Here is a 26,876-nt window from a genome sequence, read left to right as displayed (position 1 = left end):
GCCAGGCTTCTCTGTCCATGGGATTTCTTAGGCAAGAATACTGGAATGGGTTGCCATTTCCTTCTCCAGGGAGTCTTCCCGACCCAGGGATGGAACCCAAGTCTCCTGCATTGGCAGGTGGGTTCTTTACCACTGAGCCACGAGGAAAGCCTGCATAAAAGTAATAAGTTGATCTAAAAGTTCTCCCATAACCCCAGCTTCTGAAGGGACCCACTGGGATCTATTTCATAATTTAGATCATGTTATATCCTACCTCTTTAACTTCGTTTATCTTGCACAGATTTATGAATTTATTCATAAACAGGCTTCTCATTATTGTCAAAGGTTGCATGAATATTCCACCATCTAGCTCTGTCAGAGTTGACTCAGCCATTAATGAGGACATTTAGATTGCTTCCAGTTTCTTCCCTTTGTTCTGGAGAAGGAAATGGCAACCCACTCCAGTCTTCTTGCCTGGAGAATACAATAGGCAGAGGAGCCTGGACGGGCTGCAGTCCATGGGGTCGCAAAGAGTCGGACGTGACCAAGCAAGTGAATACTTGCACTTTCATAGACCATGCAGTGGAGAAAAATCCTCATACTTACCTTCTTAGGAAAATCCATAGTAATGGGATTGCTTGGTCCACCTTGTTAAAAATTTCAAAAATGAACGCCATCGGGAATTCCCTGGTGATCAGATGGTTAGGACTCAGTGATTTCACTCCCATGGCCCTGGGTTGAATCCCTGGTCTGGGAACTAAGATCCTGCAAGTTGCATGGTGTGGCCAAAAAAAAAAAAAAAGGGTGATATCATATTGCTTTCCAGAAAAGATGGGCTGATCACCTTATCCACACTGTACTAGTTACTGTCCTGCTCAAGATATCCTTTCTGATCCCAAACACTGGCAGCCCTCTTCCCTTAGTGGATGTGAGAACGTTATGGGTTGGACTATTCTCTTCTTTAACACCCCGAATATTTCTGTCAATTATTCCTTTTGCCTTTGAGCTTCTCTGCAAATTCTCACTTAGTCCCTCCATCACTCACCTGGTTTCCTTTGGGGCTCTTGGTGATACTCAGCTCCACTTTCCTTCTTTCCAGGACAGGTTTCTGTTGAATTGCCTGAGCTCTTATGAAGACAAAAATAGGAATACCTGAAAGCTAAAGGGAAGGGAATTTGGGGGACCTATCATAAAAGTGTGAGGGACCAGGAATTTCCCTGGGGGTCCAGAGGTGAAGAATCCACCTGCCAATGCAGGAGACATGGGTTTGATCCCTGGTCTGGGAGAATCCCACATGCCGTGGAACAGCTAAGCCCATGTGCCAAAACGACTGAAGCCCACGCACCTAGAGCCCATCCTCTGCAGCCAGAGAAGCCACTGTGATGAGAAGCCCGTGCACCATAACCAAAGAGTAGCCCCCGCTCGCTGCAGCTAGAGAAAGCCCATGCAGCAACAAAGACCCGGCACAGCCAGTAGATGAAATGAAAATAATGAAAAAGAGAATATGAGGGACCAGATTTTGAGCGCCTTGGTAGAGGCTGTCCATATGGCATTGTATGCTGAGGTTTGGAAAGGCTGTGGTCCAGTGGTGCAGATGAGACCCGACTCTGGACCTGCCTCTCCTCAGATCCCAGGCTCTGTTCTCTATCTCCTCTGACCTCTTTCTTTTCCTCTTCCTGCCCCCCTCCCCCACACTGTATCTCCAAAACTGTAACAGTCCTGCTGACGGCTGTCATTTGTTGTGACAAACACCACTGAAAGGCTTTCACATGTATTAACTCATTTCTTCTCTCAACAATCCTTTGAACCTAGATTTTGTTTATTATCCCTTTTTTACAGGTGGGGAACCAAGGGACAGAGAAGTGAAGTATTGTCAGAGGCAACAAGTACAGCAACTCAAAAGGAAATTCTAAGGCACAGGCAGCAAACTCTTCAGATTGGGGTGACCTAGGTTTTTCTGTGACTACCCTAGATGGTCAGCTGCCATTCTTGATTAATGTTAGGGAAAGACCACAGCCCCATTTTAAAGATGGAGACCAAGAAGTTAAGTCGTAGTGACTTCTCAGCTCTTTAGCATTTGAGTTAGGGAATGCAAAGACATCTAGAATAGGGTGAATATTTCAACTGATGTGTGTTTGTTGATTTTTAGGAGGAATTCTGAACTGGGGGTGCTCATTTACCTTTTGGCATATGTATAGAGCTGTTCATGAACCTACTTGCCTAATGTATAAGACATGAAAAGATGGTGACCAAACATATATGTCCATGACATAGGATGCACTTGAGCATAACTGTATCTCTCCATTCATCAAAGATCCCTTTGTTTCTTATTCTGTGATTTTTTCCCCCAGTGGATTCTTTGACCCTGTGGTTCAGACAATGAAAAGATCTCCATCATGCCACTGATCGATGTCATTTTGTATCTTCTCTCTTTCAGTAAAGAATATCCTGTGGTTCCCAGGAGCACAGTGAGACAGAAAGTGGCCTCCAACCACAGTCCTTTCAGCAGTGAGCCTCGAGCTCTGTCCGCCTCGTCCAACTTGGGGTCCCAGTACCAGTGTGAGAATGGCGTGTCTGGCCCCTCCCAGGACCTCCTGCCCCCACCCAACCCATACCCGCTGCCCCAGGAGCACAGCCAAATTTACCATTGTACCAAGAGGAAAGGTGAGTGTGACTGCGCTGCCCACCTGGCCACTTTCTTTTCTTCTTCTTTCCCTTGAAAAAAGGAAATCCACCTAACTACATGTATATTTATTTTTAAAATGTAGGCAGTGCACTGAGAGACTGAGAGAATGTAACAGAGTCAAACCATTCTGGTACAGCAAAAGATTCCTTTGACACATCTCTGCCAAGTTCTAGCCCCTTCCTTGGGGAAAGCTTATTTGAAATGTTCAGACGCATTTATTTATTTACATTTGCACACGCACACAAATACAGAGTTTTGCTTTTACTTTTAATTGTTGATATCATACTGTACCTATTTTGCAACTTGTATTTCTTAAAATTATAGAATATATTGTATTTTTTTAACTTTTTATTTTATATAGGAATATAGTTAATGAAAGGGCTTCCCTGGTAGCTCAGCTGGTAAAGAATCCACCTGCAGGGCAGGAGACCAGGGTTCAATTCCTGGGTCGAGAAGATCTGCTGGAGAAGGGATAGGCTACCCACTCCAGTATTCTTGGGCTTCCCTGGTGGCTCAGCTGGTAAAGAATCTGCCTGCAATGCGGGAGACCTGGGTTCAGTTCCTCGTTTGGGAAGATCCCCTGGAGGAGGGAAAGGCTACCCACTCCAGTATTCTGGCTTGGAGAGTTCCATGGACTGTATAGTCCATGGGGTCGCAAAGAGTCGGACACAACTGAACGATTTTCACTTTCATAGTTAATGAACAATGTTGTGTTGGTTTAAGGTGTACAGTAGAGTGAATCAGTCATACATATACATGTTTTGATTCTTTTTCAAATTCTTTTCCTATTTAAGTTGTTACATAATATTGTGTAGAGTTCCCTGTGCTCTACAGTAGCATACACTGTAGATGTCTTTTCATGACCCTAGAACAGCCTCATTCTTTTTAGCTGCTGAAAAGGAAATATTACCCCAAAAGGATAAAGCCAAGTTTATGTTGTCAAGGGTAGTCAGGGAGTATGCTTTCAGAGTCTTGGTTGTATTATAAGCCTACAACCTACACTCCAGGGAACCTCCTTGGAATTTGATGTGCTGTTTAGTCCTTGGGCAAGGTTTTTCCCAAGTGAATTCTGAGCTCTTCTTTATTTTCCAGATCAATACCAAAAAAAAAAAAAAAAAAAAAAAAGACGGAGAGGGAGAAAAGAAAATCATGATAGATTTTGCCTCCTGTGCATCCCCTCTTTAAATCTCCTAGGTTGTTGTCTGAGACATCTCATCATTTCCTTTGCCTAATGAGAAATGGATGACTTCTTCCTAAGCTATCTGAGTCCAGAGGGGAAGTTAAGGCAGGAAATTCCTGGTGGCACATTTTCCAAGGCAGAATCGAAGGTGTGGATGTGGGCAGTAGGGCCAGGGAAACAGATTTGAGTCTCAACTCTGCCACCAACTTCCTGGATGACCTCAGGCAGGTGTCCTAGCCTCTCTGGGCATCAGTTTCTCACTTTGTAAATGGTGCTAAGTTCCTGAGAGCAGTTGGTGCTTGATGAGCACCCCATGGGTGGCAGCGAAGTGAATCCCAGGAGGAAGTAAAGAGACGGCTGCTCATTTAGGTGAAGGTTTGGGAAGACAGACATAAGGTGAGGGGACTGTACAACCTCCTGCTTACACCTGTGATTTTTAGAGTCAGACTAGTGAGATAAATCTGACTTTTGCCATTTTCACATGTTTATGATTAGGGGAAAGTTACTTAGTCAGTGCCTCTAATCCTCACAACAGACCTCTGTAGATTGCAGCCCACAATTGGACCTGTCTCCTTGGCTTGGTGTGAAGAGGCTATGAAATCAGCGCTAGGTTGACTTAATAAACCAGCTCTGTTTTGCTCCAGACGGTCCACGGTCCCATCATCAGAGTGCTCCCTGTTGGATCTCAAAGCCCCATCAGCCAACACGACGCCTTTCAAAGTCCAGTGGTGCCTGGACCTTCTTTTTTGACCTGAGAAAAGGAACACAGTCTGGCTATTTGACATTTACCAAAGTCACGTTTTGAAAGAGGGAAGAGCTGTCATGGGTCCAAACATGGGGCTGGGGAGCTGACCCGGTGAGACCGGGCTTTCCAGACTTACATGAAGCCCATCCAAACTCTTGGATCTGGAAGGCCTGAGCAGCATCAGCCCATCAGGCCCCCTGGCCCGACTCCCAGCACACCCGCTGCTGGATGGGCTGGAGCCCAGATGCCTGCAATATGCCTCTTCAGGCACAAGCAGGGGTTAAGAATGTCCTGTAGAGCATAGATCCCAGTGCAGAGATGCTGTTTCATATTATATTTCAGGGAGCCCTGCCGAGGTTCCAGGCTACAACCTTTTCAGGAACATTATTAAGTAGGCACTGTTATATAAACCCATTTTACAAATAGGGAACTTGAGGGAATATTGTGAGCTGATGATTGTTTTTTTTTTTTCTTTTAATTAATTAATTTATTTTAATTGAAGGCTAATTACAATATTGTAGTGGTTTCTACCATACATTGACATGAATCAGCCACGGGTGTACATGTGTCCCCATCCTGAACCCCCCTCCCACCTCCCTCCCCATCCCATCCCTCTGGGTTGTCCCAGTGCACTGCTTTGAGCGCCCTGTTTCATGCATCGGGCTTGGACTGGTGATCTATTTCACATATGGTAATATACATGTTTCAATGCTATTCTCTCAAATCATCCCACTCTTGCTTTCTCCCACAGAGTCCAAAAGTCTGTTCTTTATATCTGTGTCTCTTTTGCTGTCTAGCATATAGGGTCATCGTTACCATCTTTCTAAATTCCATATATATGCGTTAATATACTGTAGTAGTGTTTTTCTTTCTGACTTACTTCACTGATGTTCTTTTTTTTTAAAGCTACTTTTAAAAATATTTTATTTATTTTTATTTACTTATTTATTTTGGCTGCATTGGGTCTTCATTGCTGCGAGTGGGCTGCTCTCTAGCTGCGGCGCTTGGGCTTCTCATTGCAGTGGCTTCTCTTGTTGGGGAGCACAGGCTCTAGGAAGCACGGGTTTCCGTATAGCAGCATGTGGGCTCAGTAACTGTGGCTCCCAGGCTCTAGAGCACAGGCTCAGAAGTTGTGGCGCATGGGCTCAGTTGCCCTGCAGCATGTGGAATCTTCCCAGACCAGGGATCGAACCTGTGACCCCTGCATTGGCAGGCAGACTCTCAACCTCTGGACCACCAGGGAAGTCCGAACTGATGGTTCTTGAAGGCAGAGTCTGAACTCACGCCTGGCCTGCAGACTCTGCCTGGACTGTGAACCATCACCTTACCTGCCTCCATTACCTTTGCTTATGAGCTGTAGTCTCCAAATTTCATCGTCCCACTAGAGATCTGCTCTTGAGATTGGGTCCTATTCGCTGATGAAGAGCTCACAGGTTTGAATTAAAGAGTTCTTTTGATTAAATTGATGCCAGACCTAGTTACAAAGAATCAGGGTGCTGTTTTAGGTTCGATATTGATAGCAGCATCCTTGGAAATGCACTCCTGGAGGATACAGGAGGAAGGCTTTGAATGCAAGGCTGTGAACCTCTCTGGGTGATGGGAGTGGTTGTCCTACATGTGGTGCTTTGCTGGGATCCTTGCGTGAACTTGGAATCAACTTGAGGTGGCCCCCGGGAAAGCTGGTGTTGGTGGCTGGTCCATTGCAGTCTCCCCCAGCAGCTGGTACTTCCCAGCAGCATGATGGTGGGTAACTTGCTTCAGTTTTCTGAGCCTCAGCCAGCTTTTCTGCAGAATGGGGGAGGACAGTAGCGCTTACGCTGCAGGGTTGTCATGAGATGAAATGAGATAATCCCGGTGATGCCCTTGAGAACCTGGTACCTATAAGTCCTCTACTGAAGGTGAGCTCACAGCCGTCTTGACTTTGGGAAATGCACACCGTTGCAAGCAGACATTACTCTGACTTGTTACTGACTTGTTTGATGACAGTGGAGATCCAATGCTATGGACATACACAAAGTGCTAACAGAAAGCAAAGTGGGGGACTTCCCTGGTGGCCCAGTGGTTGAGAATCCACATTTCCAATGCAGGGGACGTGAATTTAATCCCTGGTTGGGAAACTGAGATCCTGTATGCCACGGGGCAGCCGAATCTGGGCATCATGCTGTAACTAAGATCTGACACAGCCAAATAAATAAGTGTTTTTAAAAAGTTATTAAAGAAAAAACAGCCAAGTGGATTATTGGACTAGAGTGGGGTCTCAGGGAAGAACTTAAGTTGAGGTCTGTGGAGAGTGGGTGTCAGATATGAGATTGGGGAACCAAGTGGGTGTCTAGGCATAGAGAAGAGCAGACCCTTGGAAAATGGGGAGCCCCCTCTCACTGGGGGAGTGGACATAAGGCCAGCATGGTTTGAAGACAGAACAGGGAAGAGTGATGGGAGAGAAGGCTGCTGAGAAAGGCAGGGACCAGCACAATGCCAGCCCTTGTGAGCCACTTTGAAGGGTTCGGATTTTATCTTAACACTGACACGTGGCCTTTGCAGGGGTTTGAATCCATGAGGGATGTGATTCTGGTTTTGTTTTGAGCCAGTCCTTTGCTGTGACTGAACTGATGCCAGAGATGGTTCATAGGCTCCAAGGTGTGTGAGATGGTGATGGCTCAGACCAAGGAGTGTGGAGAAGAGCTGGAGATGCCAGAGGAGTCAGGATGTTGTGACTGGTTGCAGATAACAAGGTGAAGGATTGCCCCCTCTTTGACAGATGTGGACCCTGAGGCTCAGAGAGACGGAGTAACTGGCACAGAGTCACCCAGCGAGTAAGCAGCTCCACCCCCTGATTCATTCTGAGGTCTGTGCACTTGGGGTGCAGGGCTCATTTTAACTTTGCAGAAACCTCTGCCCCTCTTGCCTTCCTCCACCCAGAAAAGACAGCTCCTAGGGACAGAGAACATTCCAGCCAAGCTCCATCTGTCCTGCCTGCCTGCCTCGGAGACGACAAAAAGCAATTCATCATCAGCCTCCATTGTAAAGCGATAAGGAATCAGCCGAGGTTTCCTTCCAGTTTGGGACTCCCGTTAAGTGATAACTCCATGGGTGGCTTCTCTCCCACCCTGGCCCCTGCCTGCCCCACTATCTGACTTCCCCTCATTGTCTGTCTCCTTTCCAACCGGCCCAGGAGGCAGCCCCAGTGAAATGTCAAAGGACCAGGCCAGCCGGGGGGCCCCTTGTGTTTGGACCCAGCTGTCTCCAAACTATCTCTCCTGATGGGAGGAGCCAAAAAAGCTGGGAAAGTGTTTTATCAACGCCACTCAATCACATCCAGTTCACCCGGGCCTGGGAGACCACTTGTCTGTCTTTCTCTCTCCTTCCCACCCTGACAGCTCTCCCCAAGCACTGGAAACCAGAGGCGACCCAAATAAAAGTTTTAGCAAAGCCAGTTACTGCACTGGATACTGAGGGGGAAAGGGGAGAGGAATTGGGTACCGTCAAGGGCTTTGCATTTCCTCTGCCTCCTTGGTTTTTAGAGCAACCCCACACCCTTTCCTTCACTGGAGTCTCCTTGTAGTCTTTGAGTCACAGGAGATGCCTTCCACCCCCATGGCAAATAGGAGGCAAATAGAGAAATAAGAGCTTGGGATAGATTCCCAAGGTTATGTGGCTGATGAGTGGCCGATCCAGGCTGCAGTCATCAAATAAATATTAATGGCACACTTACTTTGTACCAGGTGCTGTGCTGTATGCTGAAGATAAGGGGAGAGAGATGGCAAAGGTCTCTATTCCCAGGAAGCTTGTATTCTTACTGGGGGAGACTGATAGCAAGCAAGTCAGTACATCCCATGGCTTTGGATAGTGGCTCACGAGATTTGAACTGGAGTCTTTGATTCCCAATCTTCCCACAGTACCATCCGAGTTCTTTTTACTTTAAGGTTAAGAGCTAACAACATGGGGACAAACACATACACACCAATCCATCCATCCATCCAACTATCTATCCATCTGTCTGTCCATCCATACATCTATTCATCCACTACCCATCCATTCATCCATCTGTCCTTCCATCTATCTATCTGTCCATCCATCCATTCATCTGTCCATCCATCTATCTACCCATCCACCCATCCATCCACCCATCCATCCATCCATCCATCCACCCATCCATCTATTCATCCATCTGTCCTTCCATCTCTCTATCTGTCCATCCATCTGTCCATCCATCTATCCATCCATCCATCCATTCATTCATCCATCCAAAGAATCAAGGTTATCACCTGTTCATAGTCTCTGAACACACTGGGTTTCCTGAAGGCTGAAAGGCTGGGGCCATCTATCAGAAAGAGCATTGTTCAGAGTCATAAGGCCTGAATTAGAGTTCTACTTCTGACTTGGCAAAGGTCACTCAGCTAAGGAGTGGCATTTTATCTCTCTGCCTCCAGTGTCTTTATCTGTGAAGACTCCCCCACAATCTTTCATCTGAATGAACTCCATCAGCAAGGGAAGTGACCTGTTCGGCAGTGGTGACAATCTTTGCTCAATGGGATCAGAGATTTGAAATTAGCTTTGTGAGTTTCCTAGCTCTGGAGTTCACCCAAATACCTTCCAGTATCAGACGACCTTCACAGAGCCGTCTATCCAGTCTTCCAAGAGGGGAAAGAGAGTAGAATTGTATTACTTGGACAGATAAGATTGGAATACTTAGTTTAAATACAAGGAAAATAGAAACTAGACTGCACTATTATTATCTCAATTCCTACATGAAATTTATCTATCATTCTCATGTATAATGGGTTTCCCTGACCGCTCAGTGGTAAAGAATCTGCCTTTGATACAGGAGCCACAGGAGACTCAGATTTGATCCCTGGGTTGGGAAGATCCCCTGGAGAAGGGAATGGCACCCCACTCCAGTATTCTTGCCTGGAGAATCCCACAAACAGAGGAGCCTGGTGGGCTACAGTCCATGAAGTCTCAAAGATTTGGACACGACTGAAGTGACTTAGCACATTAGCACCCTGTGTATAATACAAACAAGATCTGAGATTGGAATGGTCTAGGGGTTTGCCCAAGGTTATGTATCCAGTGAGTCAAGAGACATAACTCAGTGCCCTAAAATCTGTATCCTGGATTCATCATTAAAGCCATTTTATCCAGAATCAACAACATCTGGAAACATGCCAGGCACTAGGGTTTTTCACGGTGTGGCGTGGTGATTGGTGGTAAGAATCAGGAAGAGCTTTACTGTTATCCAAGGGACTCAGCTGGGTTTCAGACACTTGAAGTGTAATTGACCACCCATATACAGCTTTCTGAAAGCAAGCTGTGGACTCATCTCATCGAGGACTTGACCTTTGACTGCAGCCCATTCCCCCAACTGTGGAAGATAAGCAGGACTCGGCTGGGACAGATGTATTTGCTGTTGATCAGTTATCAGGCTTCCAATAAAAAGATAGAAACCAAGCCATCACGAAAATAAACACAGAGATTACATCCCAAGCATTTATCATGACCAGTGTGAAGTTTTGATCCTGGCTTTGGAATTTCGTTAGAGTATGATGAGGATCAAGAGAAACTGGAGAATGCTTAAGTCCTGTTTCCGTCAATAACCCGGCATCAAGTTTTTCTTAGGACTCTGCATCAGATCTTTGGAGTATTAAGCCTTGGAATGTGTAATTTTACGATTTTCAAAAATGTGGCTCTGGCCTTTTTCATATTATCCTTCCTTGTTTTACTTGTAACCAATCTGGAAGGGGATCAGAAACTTGGGACTGGTTAGTTTGCCTTTTTTTTTCTCTTGCCAAGGGTACCCTGCAGCTGTACTTTGTATTATTGAAAAGGGGAACGCCCTGGTTAAATGGAAAACCCAAAGGTTATGATTCCAGCAACAATGGAAACATTCAGATTTATGGATCTGAGGGGTGGAGGGAAGGAGGAATGGAGGGAAGGAATTGAAGGAGGAGGTGGCCAGGACAAAAATAAATAAATAAATGATGTGTAGCAGTGTCCTTAAGATGCCCCCAAAATGCTAGGTTGAAAAGTGAAAAATATGGACCCTTGCTCATCTGGATGTCCTCAAACATCTGGATGGTTGGCATCATGTAGTTAGAACACCTGGAGGAAAAATTATTGCAGTTTTCAATTTTGGGGGACCAGTGTTTGAGTATCCTATGGGTCGCAGATGTGTCCCAGAAAAAGTTTAGCTGAAAATAAGTGCTTGCTATTAGATGGGTACAACCTAGATGTGAAGATACACGTTTGGGGGGAGATTTTGGATGTTCCTGGGGGTATCACCTGGAGAATGATGAGAGTGGAGGTGTTGGGTGGAACCCACATCCAAGCTACCCTACTTGGCATGGGCTCTTGGCTTATAGTCCAGTGCTAAGCCGTGGGACTTACTGGGGGGAGAAGACTAACTTGAAGCTTTACCCCTAAGGACTACCTGCTCATCACAGTGTCAGCCTCCTGCTCTTGTAGGTCCTGCCCTCGTTCCCTTGCCCCTGGACGGGGGAGGATGGAGAGGAGCCAAGGATGTGCTTTGAGCAGGACCGCAGCAGTTGACCAGCGCCTGGTAGGGGATTGGTGAGGGCTCAGTCAGTATTTGTTGGGAGGCTGAAGGAGCGGCATTGGATAGTAGAAATCTAGAGAGCTGGAGGCAAGGTGCAGTCGGCAAAGTGAATTAGTCATGTCTTTGATTCCAGCTTCCACTCCTTCCCAGCTGCGTGGCCTTGAGCAGGTCACTTCTCTGAGCTTTGGTTTCTGCCTCTAAGAGCCGAGAATGAGAACAGCCACCTCGAGGAATGATGGTGAGATTGGAGTTAGGTCACTTAGTAGGTGTTCAATAAATTCTAGCTTTTATTTCCTTCCTTATTTAGTCCTATGTCCTGCCATCAACCATCATTGTGCTCACAGGTGTGAGAGTGTCCCAGGGTTTCACTTTTCTTCACAGCCCAAACATGGCATATTTCCTTTTTTTTATATAGACTTTTTTTTTTAAAGAGGCAAGTATGTTCTTTTATTGTAAAGTTTAGGCATGAAAGATAGAGTGGTTTACCCAGACCGTATCACCATTTGACAGCACAGCTGGGAAAAGACTCTGTTTTCTAAGTCTAGTTCTCAATTATTATTGGCATATTTCTTGGTGTTGTTCATTAGAAGGAGATCGGAAGTGAGGAAAGAAAAATCTCCAGCTTGGGGAGTAAAATCCCAGCCAAGGAATGAATCCGTGTGAGGTTTATGCCTCGGTAGAAACTCCCTAGGACTGCTTCCCCTGAAGGAAACACCTGGAGGTGTGTTATTACGGATGGGGTCTGCCAGGACACAGGTGGTGTTACCCTGGCAACACGAGCTGCCCTGGGTGATGGATACAGGAGATTTCCATGCTCGATATTATTATGCCTGAGTTGCCCAGTGAGGTAAGTATTGCTGACTCTGATTCGAAGATGGTAAAAAGGAGTCCCAGAGATGGCAGATACCTTGGTAGTGTCCCACCGATATTAAGTAAAAGGGCCAGAGTCAGGCTCATGCATGTCTAGGTTTTTTAACTGAGGTCTGCATCTTAGGGAGTCTTTGAGCCCCTTGAAGTTGTATGCATTGCTTTTGTCTATGCCTACAGTTCTCAAAATGTTGTCCTTCAGTGTTTTTTTCCTAGGAGAGAGCCCACCACTTTTGTTAGAACCCAAGGGGGTCGGTGACCCCAAAGTGGTTAAGGGAGACCCTCTTCCAGAGACAGAACTCTCTCTCCATTGCTCTCTCTTAGGGATTAATTAGTGCCCACAGGAGGGAAGTGACTTGCTTGGCGAGGAAACGGTGACGCAGTAATTGTACTGTACCAATTACCGTGTCCGTTACCAACTCCACCGATCCTAACTGGGCCCTTGTTCACATGAGATGTCAGGAAGGGGTTTTGGGGATTCATTCCAGTTTCCATCCATGAATCCGTCTGTCCACTCACTGTTCCATCCATTCCAGAAGTATTTGCTGCATGTCTTAATGTCTAGCATGGATTGAAGAGCAGGGATTTTATCATCAGATTCCTAGGATGCTAATCCCAACTCCACTGTTTATCAGCCATAGAGGACCATGGGCAAGTTTTTTTTTATTATTGTTGTCGTTTGGTCACTCAGTCATGTCTGACTCTTTGCGACTCCATGGACTGAGCACACCAGGCTCCCCTGTCCTTCGCTATCTCCCGGAGTTGGCTCAGATTCATGTCCATCGAATCGGTGATGCCATCCAGCCATCTCATCTCCTGTCATCCCCTTCTCCTTACAGTCACTTTACAACGCCATGTTAGTTCCTCCTGTACAGCAAAACGAATCGGCCTCACATATACATGTATCCCCTCCTTTTTGGACTTCCTATGCAGGTCACCATGGTGCAACAGGTGGGTTTCTCAACCTCTGTGTGTCTCCTTTCTCTCATCTGTAAGATGAGGATACTAAGAGAACCCACCTCATGGGGTTGTTGAGATTAAATGGGTGACCTCATGAAAAGTACTCAGAACAGTGACAGACAGTAAGCCCTGTAGTGTTTTTATTGTTATGGTTGATGCTGTTGTTATTGTGGTTATTGGGTATAAGCCCCAGGTTCTGGGAAGATAGTGATGGGTATTCCAGACCATATGTTGCCTTCCTGAAATTTACATGCTGGGGAGGAAGAGAATAATAATAATTGTCATTTATTGAACGTTTCCTTGTACCAAGCTCAGGACTAAGTACTTAAGCTATATTTTCCTATTTCATTAGAGCTTCCCTTTCTAGTGCCGTTATGACTCTTTCCATTTTATAGGTGAAGAAGCTGAGCTCAATCTCCCCAGCTTACTAGAAACTATACAAAGCATCTTCTACAACAATTGCATTAATGTTCTACTGAGGGAATACACTGAAATTTATTTTTTAAAAAGGAAACTGGGCTCGGAAAGGTCAAACTGTTTGCTTAGGGCTCCGTAGCCCAAAGTCTTAGCCGTGACAGGCCATCCCCTTAATGATCAGAACGGAGGTTGGAGCTAATCATCTTCCAGACTTAATCCTTCCATCCTTGGGCCAAATGGCTGTCTCAGCCTTGAGCTGTGGGGTGGCTGGTCCCTGGCCTCATAGGTGTCTGTCGTCCTGTCTTCCCACAGATGAAGAATGTTCCAGCACAGACCATCCCTATAAGAAGCCCTACATGGAGACATCACCTAGTGAGGAGGACCCCTTCTACCGCTCTGGCTACCCCCAGCAGCAGGGCCTGGGTGCCTCCTACCGGACAGAGTCAGCTCAGCGGCAGGCCTGCATGTATGCCAGCTCCGCGCCCCCCAGCGAGCCCGTGCCCAGCCTGGAGGACATTAGCTGCAACGCCTGGCCCAGTATGTCCTCATACAGCAGCTGCACGGTCACCACCGTGCAGCCCATGGACAGGCTACCCTATCAGCACTTCTCCGCCCACTTCACCTCGGGGCCCCTGGTCCCCCGGCTGGCCGGCATGGCCAACCACGGCTCCCCGCAGCTCGGAGAGGGAATGTTCCAGCACCAGACCTCCGTGGCCCACCAGCCTGTGGTCAGGCAATGCGGGCCTCAGACTGGCCTCCAGTCCCCGGGCAGCCTTCAGGCATCGGAGTTTCTGTACTCTCATGGTGTACCAAGGACCCTGTCCCCACATCAGTACCACTCCGCCGTGCACGGAGTCGGCATGGTTCCAGAGTGGAATGACAACAGCTAAGGCCAGGCCTGCTCCTCTTCTGCCATTTCCAGAGGGAGGGGAGAGAGAGGGAGAGAGAGACAGCCACAGGGAGAACCCCACGGACGAGATGTCTCATTTCACCCCACGTTCACGTCTGCACTTGAGAACTGCCCCTGCCCCCACACCCCCCCACCCCGACACTGATGTAATCAGTCGCTTGAAACCACAATTCAAAAAATGTGACTTTGTTTTGTCTCAAAACTAAAAAACGACAAGAAGAGATGAGTCCCCGTCCCCCCCCCACCCCCCTCCACGACCGGCCACAATCACACCACCTCCAGGACGCCCTCCCTGATTTCTTCTTTTGGACTCCAGAAAGTCCTGCCTCCTGGAGTGTTTGATCCTCATGCGTAGTTGGAGTCCTTCCCTGTCTTGGTGTTAATGTTGACGTTGTTATATAATAAATAATAATATATTTTTTTTCTTTCAATTTTCTTAATGGGACCCAGTCCCTTATTTGGGGGAGGTCTGAGGCAAGTATGTTTCAAGATATGTACTTGTGGGGTTCCCCTCAAATACTCCTCTAACCCCCCAAACCTAAATTGGCCACCCTCCCTCTTGACTAAGAAATTACCTACCTCTGCCAGGGATGTTTCTGCCAAGCTTCCCTGCGTCCCAGCTTCTCTCTGATCTTGGCCTCCCTTCCCTATCCTCACAGAGTCCAGGTTTGCCTCCTGCCCACCAGTGGGGTCAGGATAACGCTGGACTCCATCTGGCATCCTATCTCCCTCGGCCCTCCCGTCTCCGCGTCCTTCCCGCCCGCTGAAACATGGCCTATACCTTCCCAACCGGAAGTCTCGCTTTGAAAAACTTAAAAAGCCCCGGTTTACATGCGGGCAGAACTGTGATAAGGAAGGCGCAAGCTCTGTGCTGACAAGCATTGTGAAAAAGCCAAAATAAATATTCGTCCTGATAACCAAAAAAAAAAAAAAAAACCACCAACAACAAAGCCAGCCCCCAGCTTCCAAACCTCCATCACCGCCACCGATGACCCAAACTGGATGCAAAAGCAGCACCACCATCCCTAAAGAAGAAGCCAGACTTATTCACTGAGGCACATTCTCCAAAGACATCACACCAGCAGCAAATGCAGACCCTAAACTGTGGTTACTGAAAGCAGAAAATGGTATTAAAAAAACGTGTGTAAGTAAAATGTTATTGCAGGGTTCTTCAGATGTAATATTTTACTGGTACTATTTATTTATAAATAGGAGTTCTAATTAAGTAATAACCTGAAACGGAATCCAGCATGGGAGCTGGCCAAAAGCTTTTAATTTTATTGATACTCAAAACCAAGTTTGCATTTTTCCTTCCCTTTCAAATGTGCTTTGCTTTCATGATTAAAAAAAGTTATTGTGTTTTTTTTTAAACTGACCCTAATAAAGAGAACAGGGTAATATGTGAGACTGCGTATGTTCAAGTACGTAAGAGTGTGTGAGGCTGTTTGTCATGTCAGTGTCTTTCTGCGATTATGTCTTTTTATGTTGCTAAGGGCGGGGTGGGATGAGAATTAAGTACTCGTTTCGTATATTTGTGTGCCAGTTAATGCCTAATAAATACCATGTGCTTTAAAAAGTACAAGGGACTTGAACACCCATTTTTTCCCCCTGTGTTCTTTCAATGGACTGAATTGAGAGGAGATTCAGTGGAGGAAACAGAAGAAGTTGTCTGGCAGGTGAATTTTTTGCCCCATCTGCTTTCTCCAGCTGTTCTCAGGGGTGCTTGAAATCCTGTATTCAAGCATGATGGAGCTGAATGTGTTTATCCACTGACTTAGACTTCTGGAATGGAGATATTTGTTTTAACTGAATTTGAGTCGGCACTGGAAAAGAAAAATCAGGAATCCTAACTGATAAAAAAAAAAGATATTGGCCATACCTAATACTCCTTGGTTTTCCGAAAGATTTCTTTCTTTGAGTTAATTTACTGCAATGACTTGTTTCAGAGGTCCCCAATTCAGGTAACTTTCTGAACCTTCTGTGGATATTTACTCAAAGCCCACAGACTTAGGATGTATGCGTTTGTCCTGACACTTACAGGGCAAAACAGAGCAGCAAACCAGTAACGAGTTTACGGCTGCCATTTTTTTTTCTATTTTTATAATTTTGGTGCCCATACCTTTCAAATGATCTAGAACCATCAAATATGTTACATTGCCTTAAAACAGGAAAACCTGCCTTGTTGATTCCAAATTATTCATTTAATCGGGTCCCCCTGGACCTTTCCTAGCAGAGAACTCCCAGAAAGTGTGAATTAATTATAAAGAGATGACAATTCAGCTTCTCTCAAGTACGATGGAGGAACTAGGTCAATGGCCTTCCTGTCCCCACAGAGAATGAATGAGCTAAGTTTTACTGGAGAAGTTCTGACTGTACTCTAAATAGATATTTACTCTCATGAGTTAATAAAGGGGACTTGAAAAACTTACCTTCCCAACTAATTAACCAACTACACAAGATAAGCAGTCTTAGTCTTTCTCAAGAGCATCACAAGAATACTGAGTTAACACTCCTATCTCCAGCACTCAAACAGTCGCTTCTTTGGAGAGTCATTAAAAATATGTCCAAGCTTCATAAATCAAAAAGGGGACACTGTTCTTCCATAACAGAAGCTAACTGACCTCTTTGGGTTCCAAACAGTGGTAATAAAGGACCTTTATACTAAACTGGTAGGTTTAAGGATGTCATATCCAAAGATTGATGTAGTCTTATCATTGTTTAGATGTCAAAAGACACAACACTGGGGACTTCCCTTGTGGTCCAGGGGTTAAGACTTTGCCTTCCAAGGCAGGGGATGTGGGTTTGATCCTTGGTCGAGGAGCTAAGATCCCACATGCCTCATGGCCAAAAAACCAAAGCATAAAACAGAAGCATACTGTAACAAATTCAAGAAAGACTTTTAAAGTGGTCCACATTAAAAAAATATTTAAAAATTAAAAAAGACACAACACAAATGACTATATTTCTGTAATATCTTTCGTGGATGCTTGCTCTGGACTGGACAAGGGGTAAGCATGGAGGACACAGTGATGAACAAGGTGATAGAGGTTGTGTCATCCTGGAGTTTATGGTTTTACTGAGAGAAACAGCCCTTAGGTAATTGTCTTCTTAATGAGTAATTGCAAAGGCAGGGAGAACTATGAAAGCAGTGTGCATAATGTCCTAAAGAAATAAAACATGGAGTCCTAACCTGGGTTTTGAGCCCTGGATGATGAGTAGGAATTAGCCACATGAAAAGTTGGGAAGGAAACCTTACAGGCAGTGGGAACAGCTTGTGCAAAGGTCCTGAGGCAGAAATGGGGGTGGAGGAATGAGCTACAGGTTCATGAATGGATAGTAATCACCGAGTCTACCTTTATTCATTTGTTTAACAAGCATGTGTTGGAGTCCCAACCTGTGTGAAAGATACTCTTATCTGTCGAAGACCTACTGATGGTGTTAAGGTCTTTTCCAGTTTCTCACCATAGCTGCAGAGGACAGACAGGATTTGTGAGCTGGTGGGCTTCTTTGTACTTGGGAGAGGAACAGTACAGCGTCCTTCTGGCTTCCTTGTCCTACACTGAGCACTCAAGTGTGGGACTTAAAGTTATGAGGCAGAGGAGCACCAGAGCCATCAGACACTCTGACCATTAGTATGAGCCCAGAGAGCTTGGGAGCACTCCCAACAGTGTGGCAGAGCTCAGCATGGAACCTAAGTCTGTCCAAGCCTTGGCTTCCTCGGTCACGAAAAGGACCTCTTTTACCTGCTTCAAGGGACTGTTGTGAGGTTTGAGATAATTATCTCTGGACATGTCCAGTTAAGTCCCTATCTCAGTACATGCTTAATAAAGAAAGACTTTGATCCATGAAAGGCAAGTTACATATAACTTTTTATTCATTGACTTAGCGAATTCATATTTTAATAATAATTATAATACAGGAAATTTCCTGGTGGTCCAGTGGTTAGGACATGGAGCTTTCACTGCTGAGGGCCTGGTCAGGGCCCTGGTCAGGGAACTAAGATCCCACAAACCACCTGCCATAGCCAAATAATAATGATGATGATGATGATGATGATACTAATGAGAAAATAGGAAATTTCATAGACTCCTGGCTGGAATGAAGATAGATAAACCATTTGGGAGGAAAGTTTAGCAAAATAGTCAAAAGCCTTAAAAATGTGCTAATCATTTAACTGGACAATTATTTAATTGGTCCAAAGGTCATAATCTGGGGTGTGCTCAAATATTTATTTTCTGGGATGTTCATTCAGTTCAGTTCAGTTCAGTCGCTCAGTCTTGTCCGACTCTTTGCGACCCCACGAATCGCAGCATGCCAGGCCTCCCTGTCCATCACCAACTCCCGGAGTTCACTCAAACTCACGTCCATCGTGTCAGTGATGCCACCCAGCAATCTCATTATGATTACTTTAATCATACAAAACTGGAGACAACTGGAGTTGGGGTAAATAAATTAATGTCCAAGCAGACAGTGCAATACTGCTTTTCCATTAAGAAACACATTTATGAAGACAATTTGAAGGAGAGGCTCAATATCCATTGTGACTGAAAGAATGGGTCACAAGTACCATGCCCACCAGCACCTCAATTTTATTAACTGCATCTGCATTCATTCATGCTCAGGGGAGAAAAACCAGGATGTAGAACGCAATAATAACAGTGATGAGAATTGTTGGTACTGATGAGAATTGTGGGTGTTTAAAGTTTCTCTGTGTATTTGGATATTTTCTATTTTTTGAGATGAAGATGAATTATCTTTATAATTAGGAACAGAATTAGTGAAACAAAATCACATTTATTTTTTGGCCATTGACCAAATGGAATTTGTGAGGAAGGTGAGTCACCAGTATCTGCTTTGAGGATAAAGAGATGGAGATTCTGTAAGGGGTGGCAGTGGGCAGTGACAGAGCTGGGTACCAGTCCAAGGTGGCTGCCTGCTGAGTGTGGAATGTTCTCCTTGGCAGAAACGAGGAGGCATCTGGATATTTCTCTGGCTCCGTTTTTGGGGTTGAATTTTGGAGGCTTGGTGCTCTTATTGGGTCAAACTATTGTCCTGAGAGAACTGGTCTCTTGTTAATGAATACACACAGGCACATACACACACAGACACAAGCACACATGTGCACACACACGTGAACACACAGATATACACATATACAAGGACACAAGCACGCACACAAAAGACAAAAACACATATACACATATATACATACAGATACACATACATACATACACACATGTGCACACACACACATGAACACACAGATATACACATATACAAGGACACAAGCATGCAAACAAAAGACAAAAACACATATACACATATATACACACATATACACATACATACGTACACACATGTGCACACACACACATGAACACACAGATATACATATATACAAGGACACAAGCATGCACACATAAGACAAAAACACATATACACAAGCATACACATACATACATACACACATGTGCACACACATACACACAAGCGCACAAACTAGACCACTAAAGAAGTCCCTTGTCTATTAATTTTTAATTGAATTTGATTTACAATGTTGTGCTGTTTCAGGTGTATAACAACGTGATTCAGTTTATATATATTTATTCTTTCAGATTCTTTTCCAGGAAGCCCCATTTCTAATCCTGAGGTTTAGGTCCCTGGAAATGTCAGGTGTTCATACTCTACTGATCTTTAGAGAAGAGGAAACAAAGGTCCGAATGTCTCCAGGGTGGAGGCAGTGCCTTGCCCGAGGCCAAGAGGGTACTTAATGGCAGAGATGGGGCCAACATCCAGACAAACTGCATTTGTTCCAGATTCCTTGTGTGATGGGTATTTGGTATTTTGTGACCTCCCTGCATCTGTTCTTCCTTCTTTTGGAGATTGCACCCTGAATCTTTGGGAGGGTTTATATCATTTGCATTGTGTGTAGTCTTGGTGGGCACAGCAAATGGCTGGGTCAGTGCCCAGCTCTGTCTCCTGGGTCCATCCTCTGGGTTACTTGCAGATTGGGTGGATGGTCTAGCTTCCTGCATCTGAGTCTCTCTGTTTTTGACATCTTTCTCTAGCCTTAGGCATGTGCTTGGCCAGGGAAAAGTAATGAAGGACCAGAGAACTACCTTGTAAATATCTCAGATTTCTGTCCCTTTGATGGGACCACTTGGAGTTTGTTTTACAGTCTCTTACGGGATCCCGAGGGGAACTGAGTCCCACTTGCTCACAAAGGTGACCTGCTGTTTAGTTGCTCAGCTGTGTCTGACTCTTTGTGACCCCATGGACTGTGGCCCACCAGGCTCTTCTGTCCGTGGGATTTTCCAGGCAAGAATACTGGAGTAAGATGTCATTTCCTTCTGCAGGTGATCTTCTTGACCTGAGGATCAAGTCCAGGTCTCCTGCATCTCTTGCAGGAGAATTCTAGCAGGCGAATTCTTTACCACTGCACCCCCTGGGAAGCTCGACCTGCTTGTTACCACACCCTTCACTGGTTTCTTTCCCTTCCTTATCTCGAGTCTCACTCCACTCAAGTAGACCAAATCCTTGCACCCAAATCCTTGTTTTAGGGTCTTCTTGGAGGAAACCTGCACTAGGAGAGTAACACTGTTAATCTAGAGCTTTCCTCTTCTTAGACAAGAGGGTGGGAGCACATGACCCAGAAAGGCTTATTGCACCTCTTTCTTCCCCTCTCCAAGAGAGAATCTTGAGCGGAGAAATGAACAGACCAAGACCACTAGTGCCCATTCAGTTTAGTCCCTTATAAAACCCTTTTTTAGTTCCTTCCACCTACATCCCCCAGATTGTCCCTTTATTATAATTACGCCTCTCCAGGCTTCATTTCGGTAATGTGAATTCCTTTTCAAAGCTGCCACCCCCACTTATAGAGACTGAGCAGAGCACAGCCCTCCTAGCAGGTCATTCACACAGACAGCCTGCCCAACTGTCCATAGCGGCCCTGTACCACTGATGTTTTCAACACTTTTTTTAAAGATTGTACCATAGTGGATAAAAACCTTGGTATAGAAATAGCCTTCTGCCGTCAGGTAAGTGAATGTTTAAACCATAAGCATGAGATAGTTGAAACACAATTCAGGTATTCTTAAGGTTGAGGTTTGTCCCTAAAACAGGAGTCCAGAGGAGAAAAAAACAACGAAAAACAGGTATAGAAGGAAACTTGGGGCACAAGATTTGACTTTGCTTTCTTAATACCAGTTGTATTCAGAGACTCAGCCTCATTTCTGTTACTTTCATGCAATTGAAATAGCTAGCCAAAAGCTTAGCTATTGCCAGTGGCGTTTCCCAAATCTATCTGGTATGTGCCTTCTTTTCCTGGGGGGAAAAAAAAAAAAAAACATTTGCAGAAAAAGAAGGGGAGAGAGAGAAAGAGAGGCAGAGAGATATATAAAGGAACCTAAAAAAAGCTTTTACATTGCTCTAATTTCTGAAACATAAAAGCTATTCTTTTGAGTAAATCCATTTTTTTCCCCTGTGGCATTAAGGATAGAGAAATTCCTAGGAAAATAATTTGTCAAGTCCCGACTGATCAAAGATATGTATGAAAAGACCTCACTTTTTTTTTTTGCTTCCCGAGGAAAAAACCAGCCCCCATCTCCGTTCAGAATGAATTGGCAATTCATTTACTGACTGTCAGATGAAGTAGCACGATCCCCATCACATCTTTAACTGGGACAGGACCAGAAGGAAGCAATTCTGTGCCCACCGAATGTACAAGCTGGGGGTATGTTAGTGATTAAGGGCTCCAGGCCTGGGGGAGGCAGGGAGATATGACTCAGATTCGAAAATGCACCATAAATCTCCCTCTTTTATTCGAAATGTGTGTTTTATAGTCGTTTCCTGGCCAATTGCTGCCTTGAATAAATATATAACATATCTGGACTGAGCTTTTAGGCCCAGAGCTGGGGTTTGTCTTGAGGGCCAAGTATTCTTGATATTTCCAAAAACTTAGCAAAGGGCAAATAACGAAAGCTCTCCTTTCTTCCTGACTCACCAGCCACATCCTACATGGAAAAATCAAAATAAGCGATCAAGGCTAAGTGGGCAGAGAGAGGTAAAGCAACAGCTAGTCAGTTGAGCTAATTGCTTGTGTCCTTCAAACAGGCTTCCACTTTAACCTCTCCTCTGATACCCTCAACCAGATACACCCCAATGAAGTTGCCAGCTCCAAGCCATGGACAGCATTTTGTTCAGTCAATGTAGACTAACTCAGACATGTGGCCCAAAACTTTGGTTTGGTGGATTAAGAGTTTATAAAAAGAGTTTAAGGTTTCCATTTGTTTTTTAAACATCAGGCCGTCTCCCCAGCTTTGCCTGCCCCCGCCACCCCACCAACTTTCATTGCATTATATCGAGGCTGTCACTTCCAGAGGTGGGAAAGAGAGGAGGCTCATTTCACCCAGTCTCTTTTTCACTCTCCTTATGAACTTCAGTTAAGCTTGGAGTTTAGGCTCCAGAGTGCTTCACAGCTCTGATTATTGAGGATTTATTACATGCTAAGCACTCTGATGGCTCAAATGGTAAAGAACCTGCCTGCAATGTGGGATACCCGGGTTCGATCCCTGGGTTGGGAAGATCCCCTTGAGAAGTGAATGGCTACCCACTCCAGTATTCTTGCCTGGAGAATTCCATGGACAGAGGAGCCTGGGGGGCTACAAACCATAGGGTCACACAGAGACAGACATGACTGAAGCTACTTAGCACGCGCACACACAGAGAACTAGATCCTGAATGCCACATCTAAGACCTGGTGCAGCCAAACAAATTAAAAAAAAAAAAAAAGACCATGTTTTAAAAAAGAACACTTGGTGACTTGATGGTCCTAGGAGACATTTCGGGGAGGAGACAGCTGAATCCTGCAGAACCTTCATGTCGCAGTATTATCTCAGGATCTTGCTTGGAATGAGGTTCGAAGCTAAAGAATGGAGGCACGTGGGGTGGGGTGACTACATGGGACCACTGATCAAGCTGCCCAGAAGGGAACCCCACCTCTGGCACTTCTCCACAATGCCAAATCTGGTAAACATCTTCCATTTCCTGTGCTCTGGTTTCTCTACTTGTAAAATATTTTTAAAGATATTTATTTGGCCGCACTGGGTCTTAGTTGCAGCACTCTAGATCTTTCGTGGTCATGCGGGGGGCCCAGTTACCCCGCGGATTAGTGGGATCCTAGCCTCCCACTCAGGGATCAAACCAGTTTCCCCGCACTGCGAGGCAGACTCCCAACCACTGGACCACCAGGGAAGTCCCTCTGCTTGTGAAATGTTGATAAGAGGATGTTTGTGAATAAAAGCAGCGAAGGCAGAATGAAGGACCTATCTGCATGGCTCTCAGCACGCAACAAATACTCAGAAACTGGCACTGATGACAGACACTGTCTGTCTCCTGCCTGTTTCCATCAAGAATCTTGGACTGGGCTTCCCTGCTGTCTAACGAATCCGCCTGCAAGTGCAAGAGACACCGGTTCAATCCTTGATCCGGGAAGATCCCACATGCCATAGAGCAGCTAAGCCCATGCACCACAATTACTGAGCCTGTGCGCTAGAGCCTGGAAGCCACAACTCCTGAGCCCACGAGCTACAACTACTGAAGCCCATGCACCGAGAGCCTGTGCTCTGCAACAAGAGTAAGCCACCGCAATGAGAATACCACACACTGCAACAAAGCGTGGCCCACGCCTAGAGAAGGCCCACGCAGCAACAAAGACCCAGCACAGCCGAAAGTAAATAAGTAAATAAATAAAATTATATATAAAAAAGCATCCTTGACTGTGTATACATGTGCTCCTTCTATGTTTGGATTTCCTTCTCATTTAGGTCACCACAGAGCATTGGGTAGAGTTTCCCATGTTATGGGGCTTCCCAGGTGGTGGTAGTGGCAAAGACTCTGCCTGCCAATGCAGGAGACATAAGAGGTATGGGTTCGATCACTGGGTCAGGAAGATCCCCTGAAGGAGAAAATGGCAATCGATAAAATAATAAAACCAAGAGTGATCTGCACACATCAGTGAATTCCGTTTGGATGTGTGTGGCAGAATGTATTTTCCAAAGGTGGCCACAACGATATTTTTTTGTCCCATACTGTCTTCCAGGGCCATGATGCTTCTCTCCCATCAAGAGGTGGAATCTGATCCTCCTCTTGATTATGGGCTGGACTTACTTCTGGCGAATAGAATATGGTGACGGTAGTGGAAAAATGCTCTCCAGCATCCAGGCTGCGCTAAGTACAGGCCAGGCCCCAGCTAGGGGGACAAGTGATGACCTCTTGAGCCGGAAGACCTCCCAAGGCTAGGTTATAAAAGGCGATATGGTTTTCCCCTAACTTGCCCCTGCACTGGGACACTCACTCTTGAAACTCAGCTGCCATGCTGTGAGGAAGCCCAAACGACCTCAGTGGGAGACATCCCTGAGGAGCAGCCCATATGGAGCAAAGCTGAAGCCTGCAGCCCACAGCCAGCATCCAGCCCCAGACATGTGAGTAAAGACCCTTCAGGTCATTCGACCGATTGCCCCATGCTGTCCCCTGGCTCAATCACTGACCCACAGCATCCAAGAGCATTGGTAAGGGTTGTTTTACATCACTAAGTTTTAGGATATTTTGCTTCTCAGCTTTCGGAACTGGAACATCCCATGCAGTTAATATAAATAGATTTGGCTCCGGGCTTCCAAATGCCAAAACAAGGAGAGAACTGTAGTTAGTTACAGGAGCCCGCAGAGTTCATAAAAGACAAACAAATCGAGGTGTTTGCTAAAAACCAGGAGGGAGTTTTCCCTTGGGTTCTTGTAAAGATGATGTAATGCTGTGTAATTTGTTTTGGTGATTTTCTTGAGGATGCATTAAGATTAATGAAGCCTAATAGCAAATATTATGCTGGTTGGTTTAGTCGCCAAGTTGTGTCCGACTCTTGAGACCCCCATGGACTGTAGCCCACCAGGCTCCTCTGTCCATGGGATTCTTCAGGCAAAAATACTGGAGTGGGTTCCCATTTCCTTCTCCAGGAGATCTTCCTGACCCAGGGATCAAACCCGGGTCTCCTGCACTGCAGGCAGATTATTTACCAAATGAGCTACAAGAGAATATTATAGGACTGTCTCTTTCAGGTTCCCTGGATGAGCCACAGAACCTACAAATCACAATTTGACAAAGTTAAGTGGCAGAGAGGCTGAAATGATAAAATCTGTTTCCTAAGGTCTCTGTGGGTGTGGCTTAATTTTGAGGGATATATTGTAGGAATCAGTAAGTTGGGGTCACATCTTTTTTTTTTTTTAAGTTGGAGTATAGCTGCTTTACAACGTGTTAGATTCTGTTGTGTAGCAAAGTGAATCAGCTATATGTATACATATATCCTTTTATTTTTGGATTTCTTTCTCATTTAGGTCGCCACAGGGCACTGGGTAGAATGTCCTATGTTATGGGGCTTCCCAGGCTGTGGTAGCGGCAAAGACTCTGCCTGCCAATGCAGGAGACATAGGAGATGTGGGTTCGATCCCTGGGTCAGGAAGATTTCCTCCCTGAAGGAGGAAATGGCAACCCCCTCCAGTATTCTTGCCTGGAGAATCCCATGGTCGGAGGAGCCTGGCCGACTATAGTTCATGAGGTCGCCAAGAGTTGGACACGACTGAGCACACACGTAATGCCCTGTGTTATACAGTCATTTCTCATTAGTTACCTATTTTATACATGGTTCATGGTTCCTCTGTCCATAGAATTTTCCAGGCAAGAATACTGGAGCAGGTGGTCATCTCCCAGTCCGGGGAATCTTCCTAACCCATGGACTGAACCCGAGTCTCCTGCGTCTCCTGCATTGGCAGGTGGATTCTTTACTACTGAGCCACTTGGAGAGCCATTTCATACATAGCAGTGCATATATGTCAATCCCAACCTCCCGATTCCTCCGCCCACCCCCAGGGTCAAGTCTTTATCGCCAGCACACAGCACAACCTGACACGGAGGCAATGAAAGTATTTGTTGAGTGAATAGAGAACAAACCCTTCACGGTTATGATCTCTCATAACAGAGGAGTTGCAAGAAATACCCTGGTTAGAGAGGTAAGAAGTCAACTTTGGAACGGAGAGAAATCCAAGTTCAAATTCCCCCGACACCTCTGAGCAGCTGTGTGACCCTCCATGAGTTACTTAACTTCTCTGAGCCTGGTTTCCTTATCTCTGAGATGGGGAGAATCATAGGTAGGCCCCCACCTCCTAGAGTAGTAAGAGCCATGGCGAGTTGTTACAGCATCCTGGGGCGGGATGGCCGAGGTCCCTTTGAACAGTTGCAGAAGGCCTTTCTCTTTTGCTCACTCTCTCTTTCCTGGGTTTCACACTCTCCCCCAGCCACTTAAGAAAGACAAGTTTCAGTTTCAAGTGGTTCCCCTGGGAACGGGGCCCCAGGTAGAGAGCCAGGGCGGGACCATCTCCCTAGCACTCAGGGCTGAGCTAAAAACAGGCCTGGCCTGGGGTGGGGGGTGGGGTGGGGTGACCTCTCCCCCACCTTGCAAACTGTGTGGTACTCTTTGGGGAAGTTGGGCCCCCAGGGTGCCTCGCTCACTTGCTCCCCTCCCCCAGCATCGCC

The 26,876-nt window shown here is 45.7% G+C and overlaps 1 protein-coding gene across 2 annotated transcripts in view; it reads left to right on the top strand.

Annotated features, from left to right (window-relative positions):
- TBX5 (T-box transcription factor 5) overlaps positions 1-15,878 on the top strand; it is a 53,570-nt gene extending 37,692 nt beyond the window's left edge. For both annotated transcript variants that reach the window (XM_006053037.4, XM_006053036.4), the window contains exons 8-9: positions 2,417-2,643; positions 13,700-15,878. In XM_006053037.4, the coding sequence (XP_006053099.1) occupies positions 2,417-2,643; positions 13,700-14,277 (805 nt within the window). In that variant the 3' untranslated portion in view covers positions 14,278-15,878. The remainder of the gene's footprint in view (positions 1-2,416; positions 2,644-13,699) is intronic.
- The last annotated feature ends 10,998 nt before the right edge of the window (positions 15,879-26,876 follow it).

This window comes from Bubalus bubalis, chromosome 17 (assembly GCF_019923935.1).
Source record: "Bubalus bubalis isolate 160015118507 breed Murrah chromosome 17, NDDB_SH_1, whole genome shotgun sequence".
NCBI classification, from domain to species: domain Eukaryota; kingdom Metazoa; phylum Chordata; class Mammalia; order Artiodactyla; family Bovidae; genus Bubalus; species Bubalus bubalis.
This window is presented reverse-complemented; position numbering and strand designations above follow the sequence as displayed.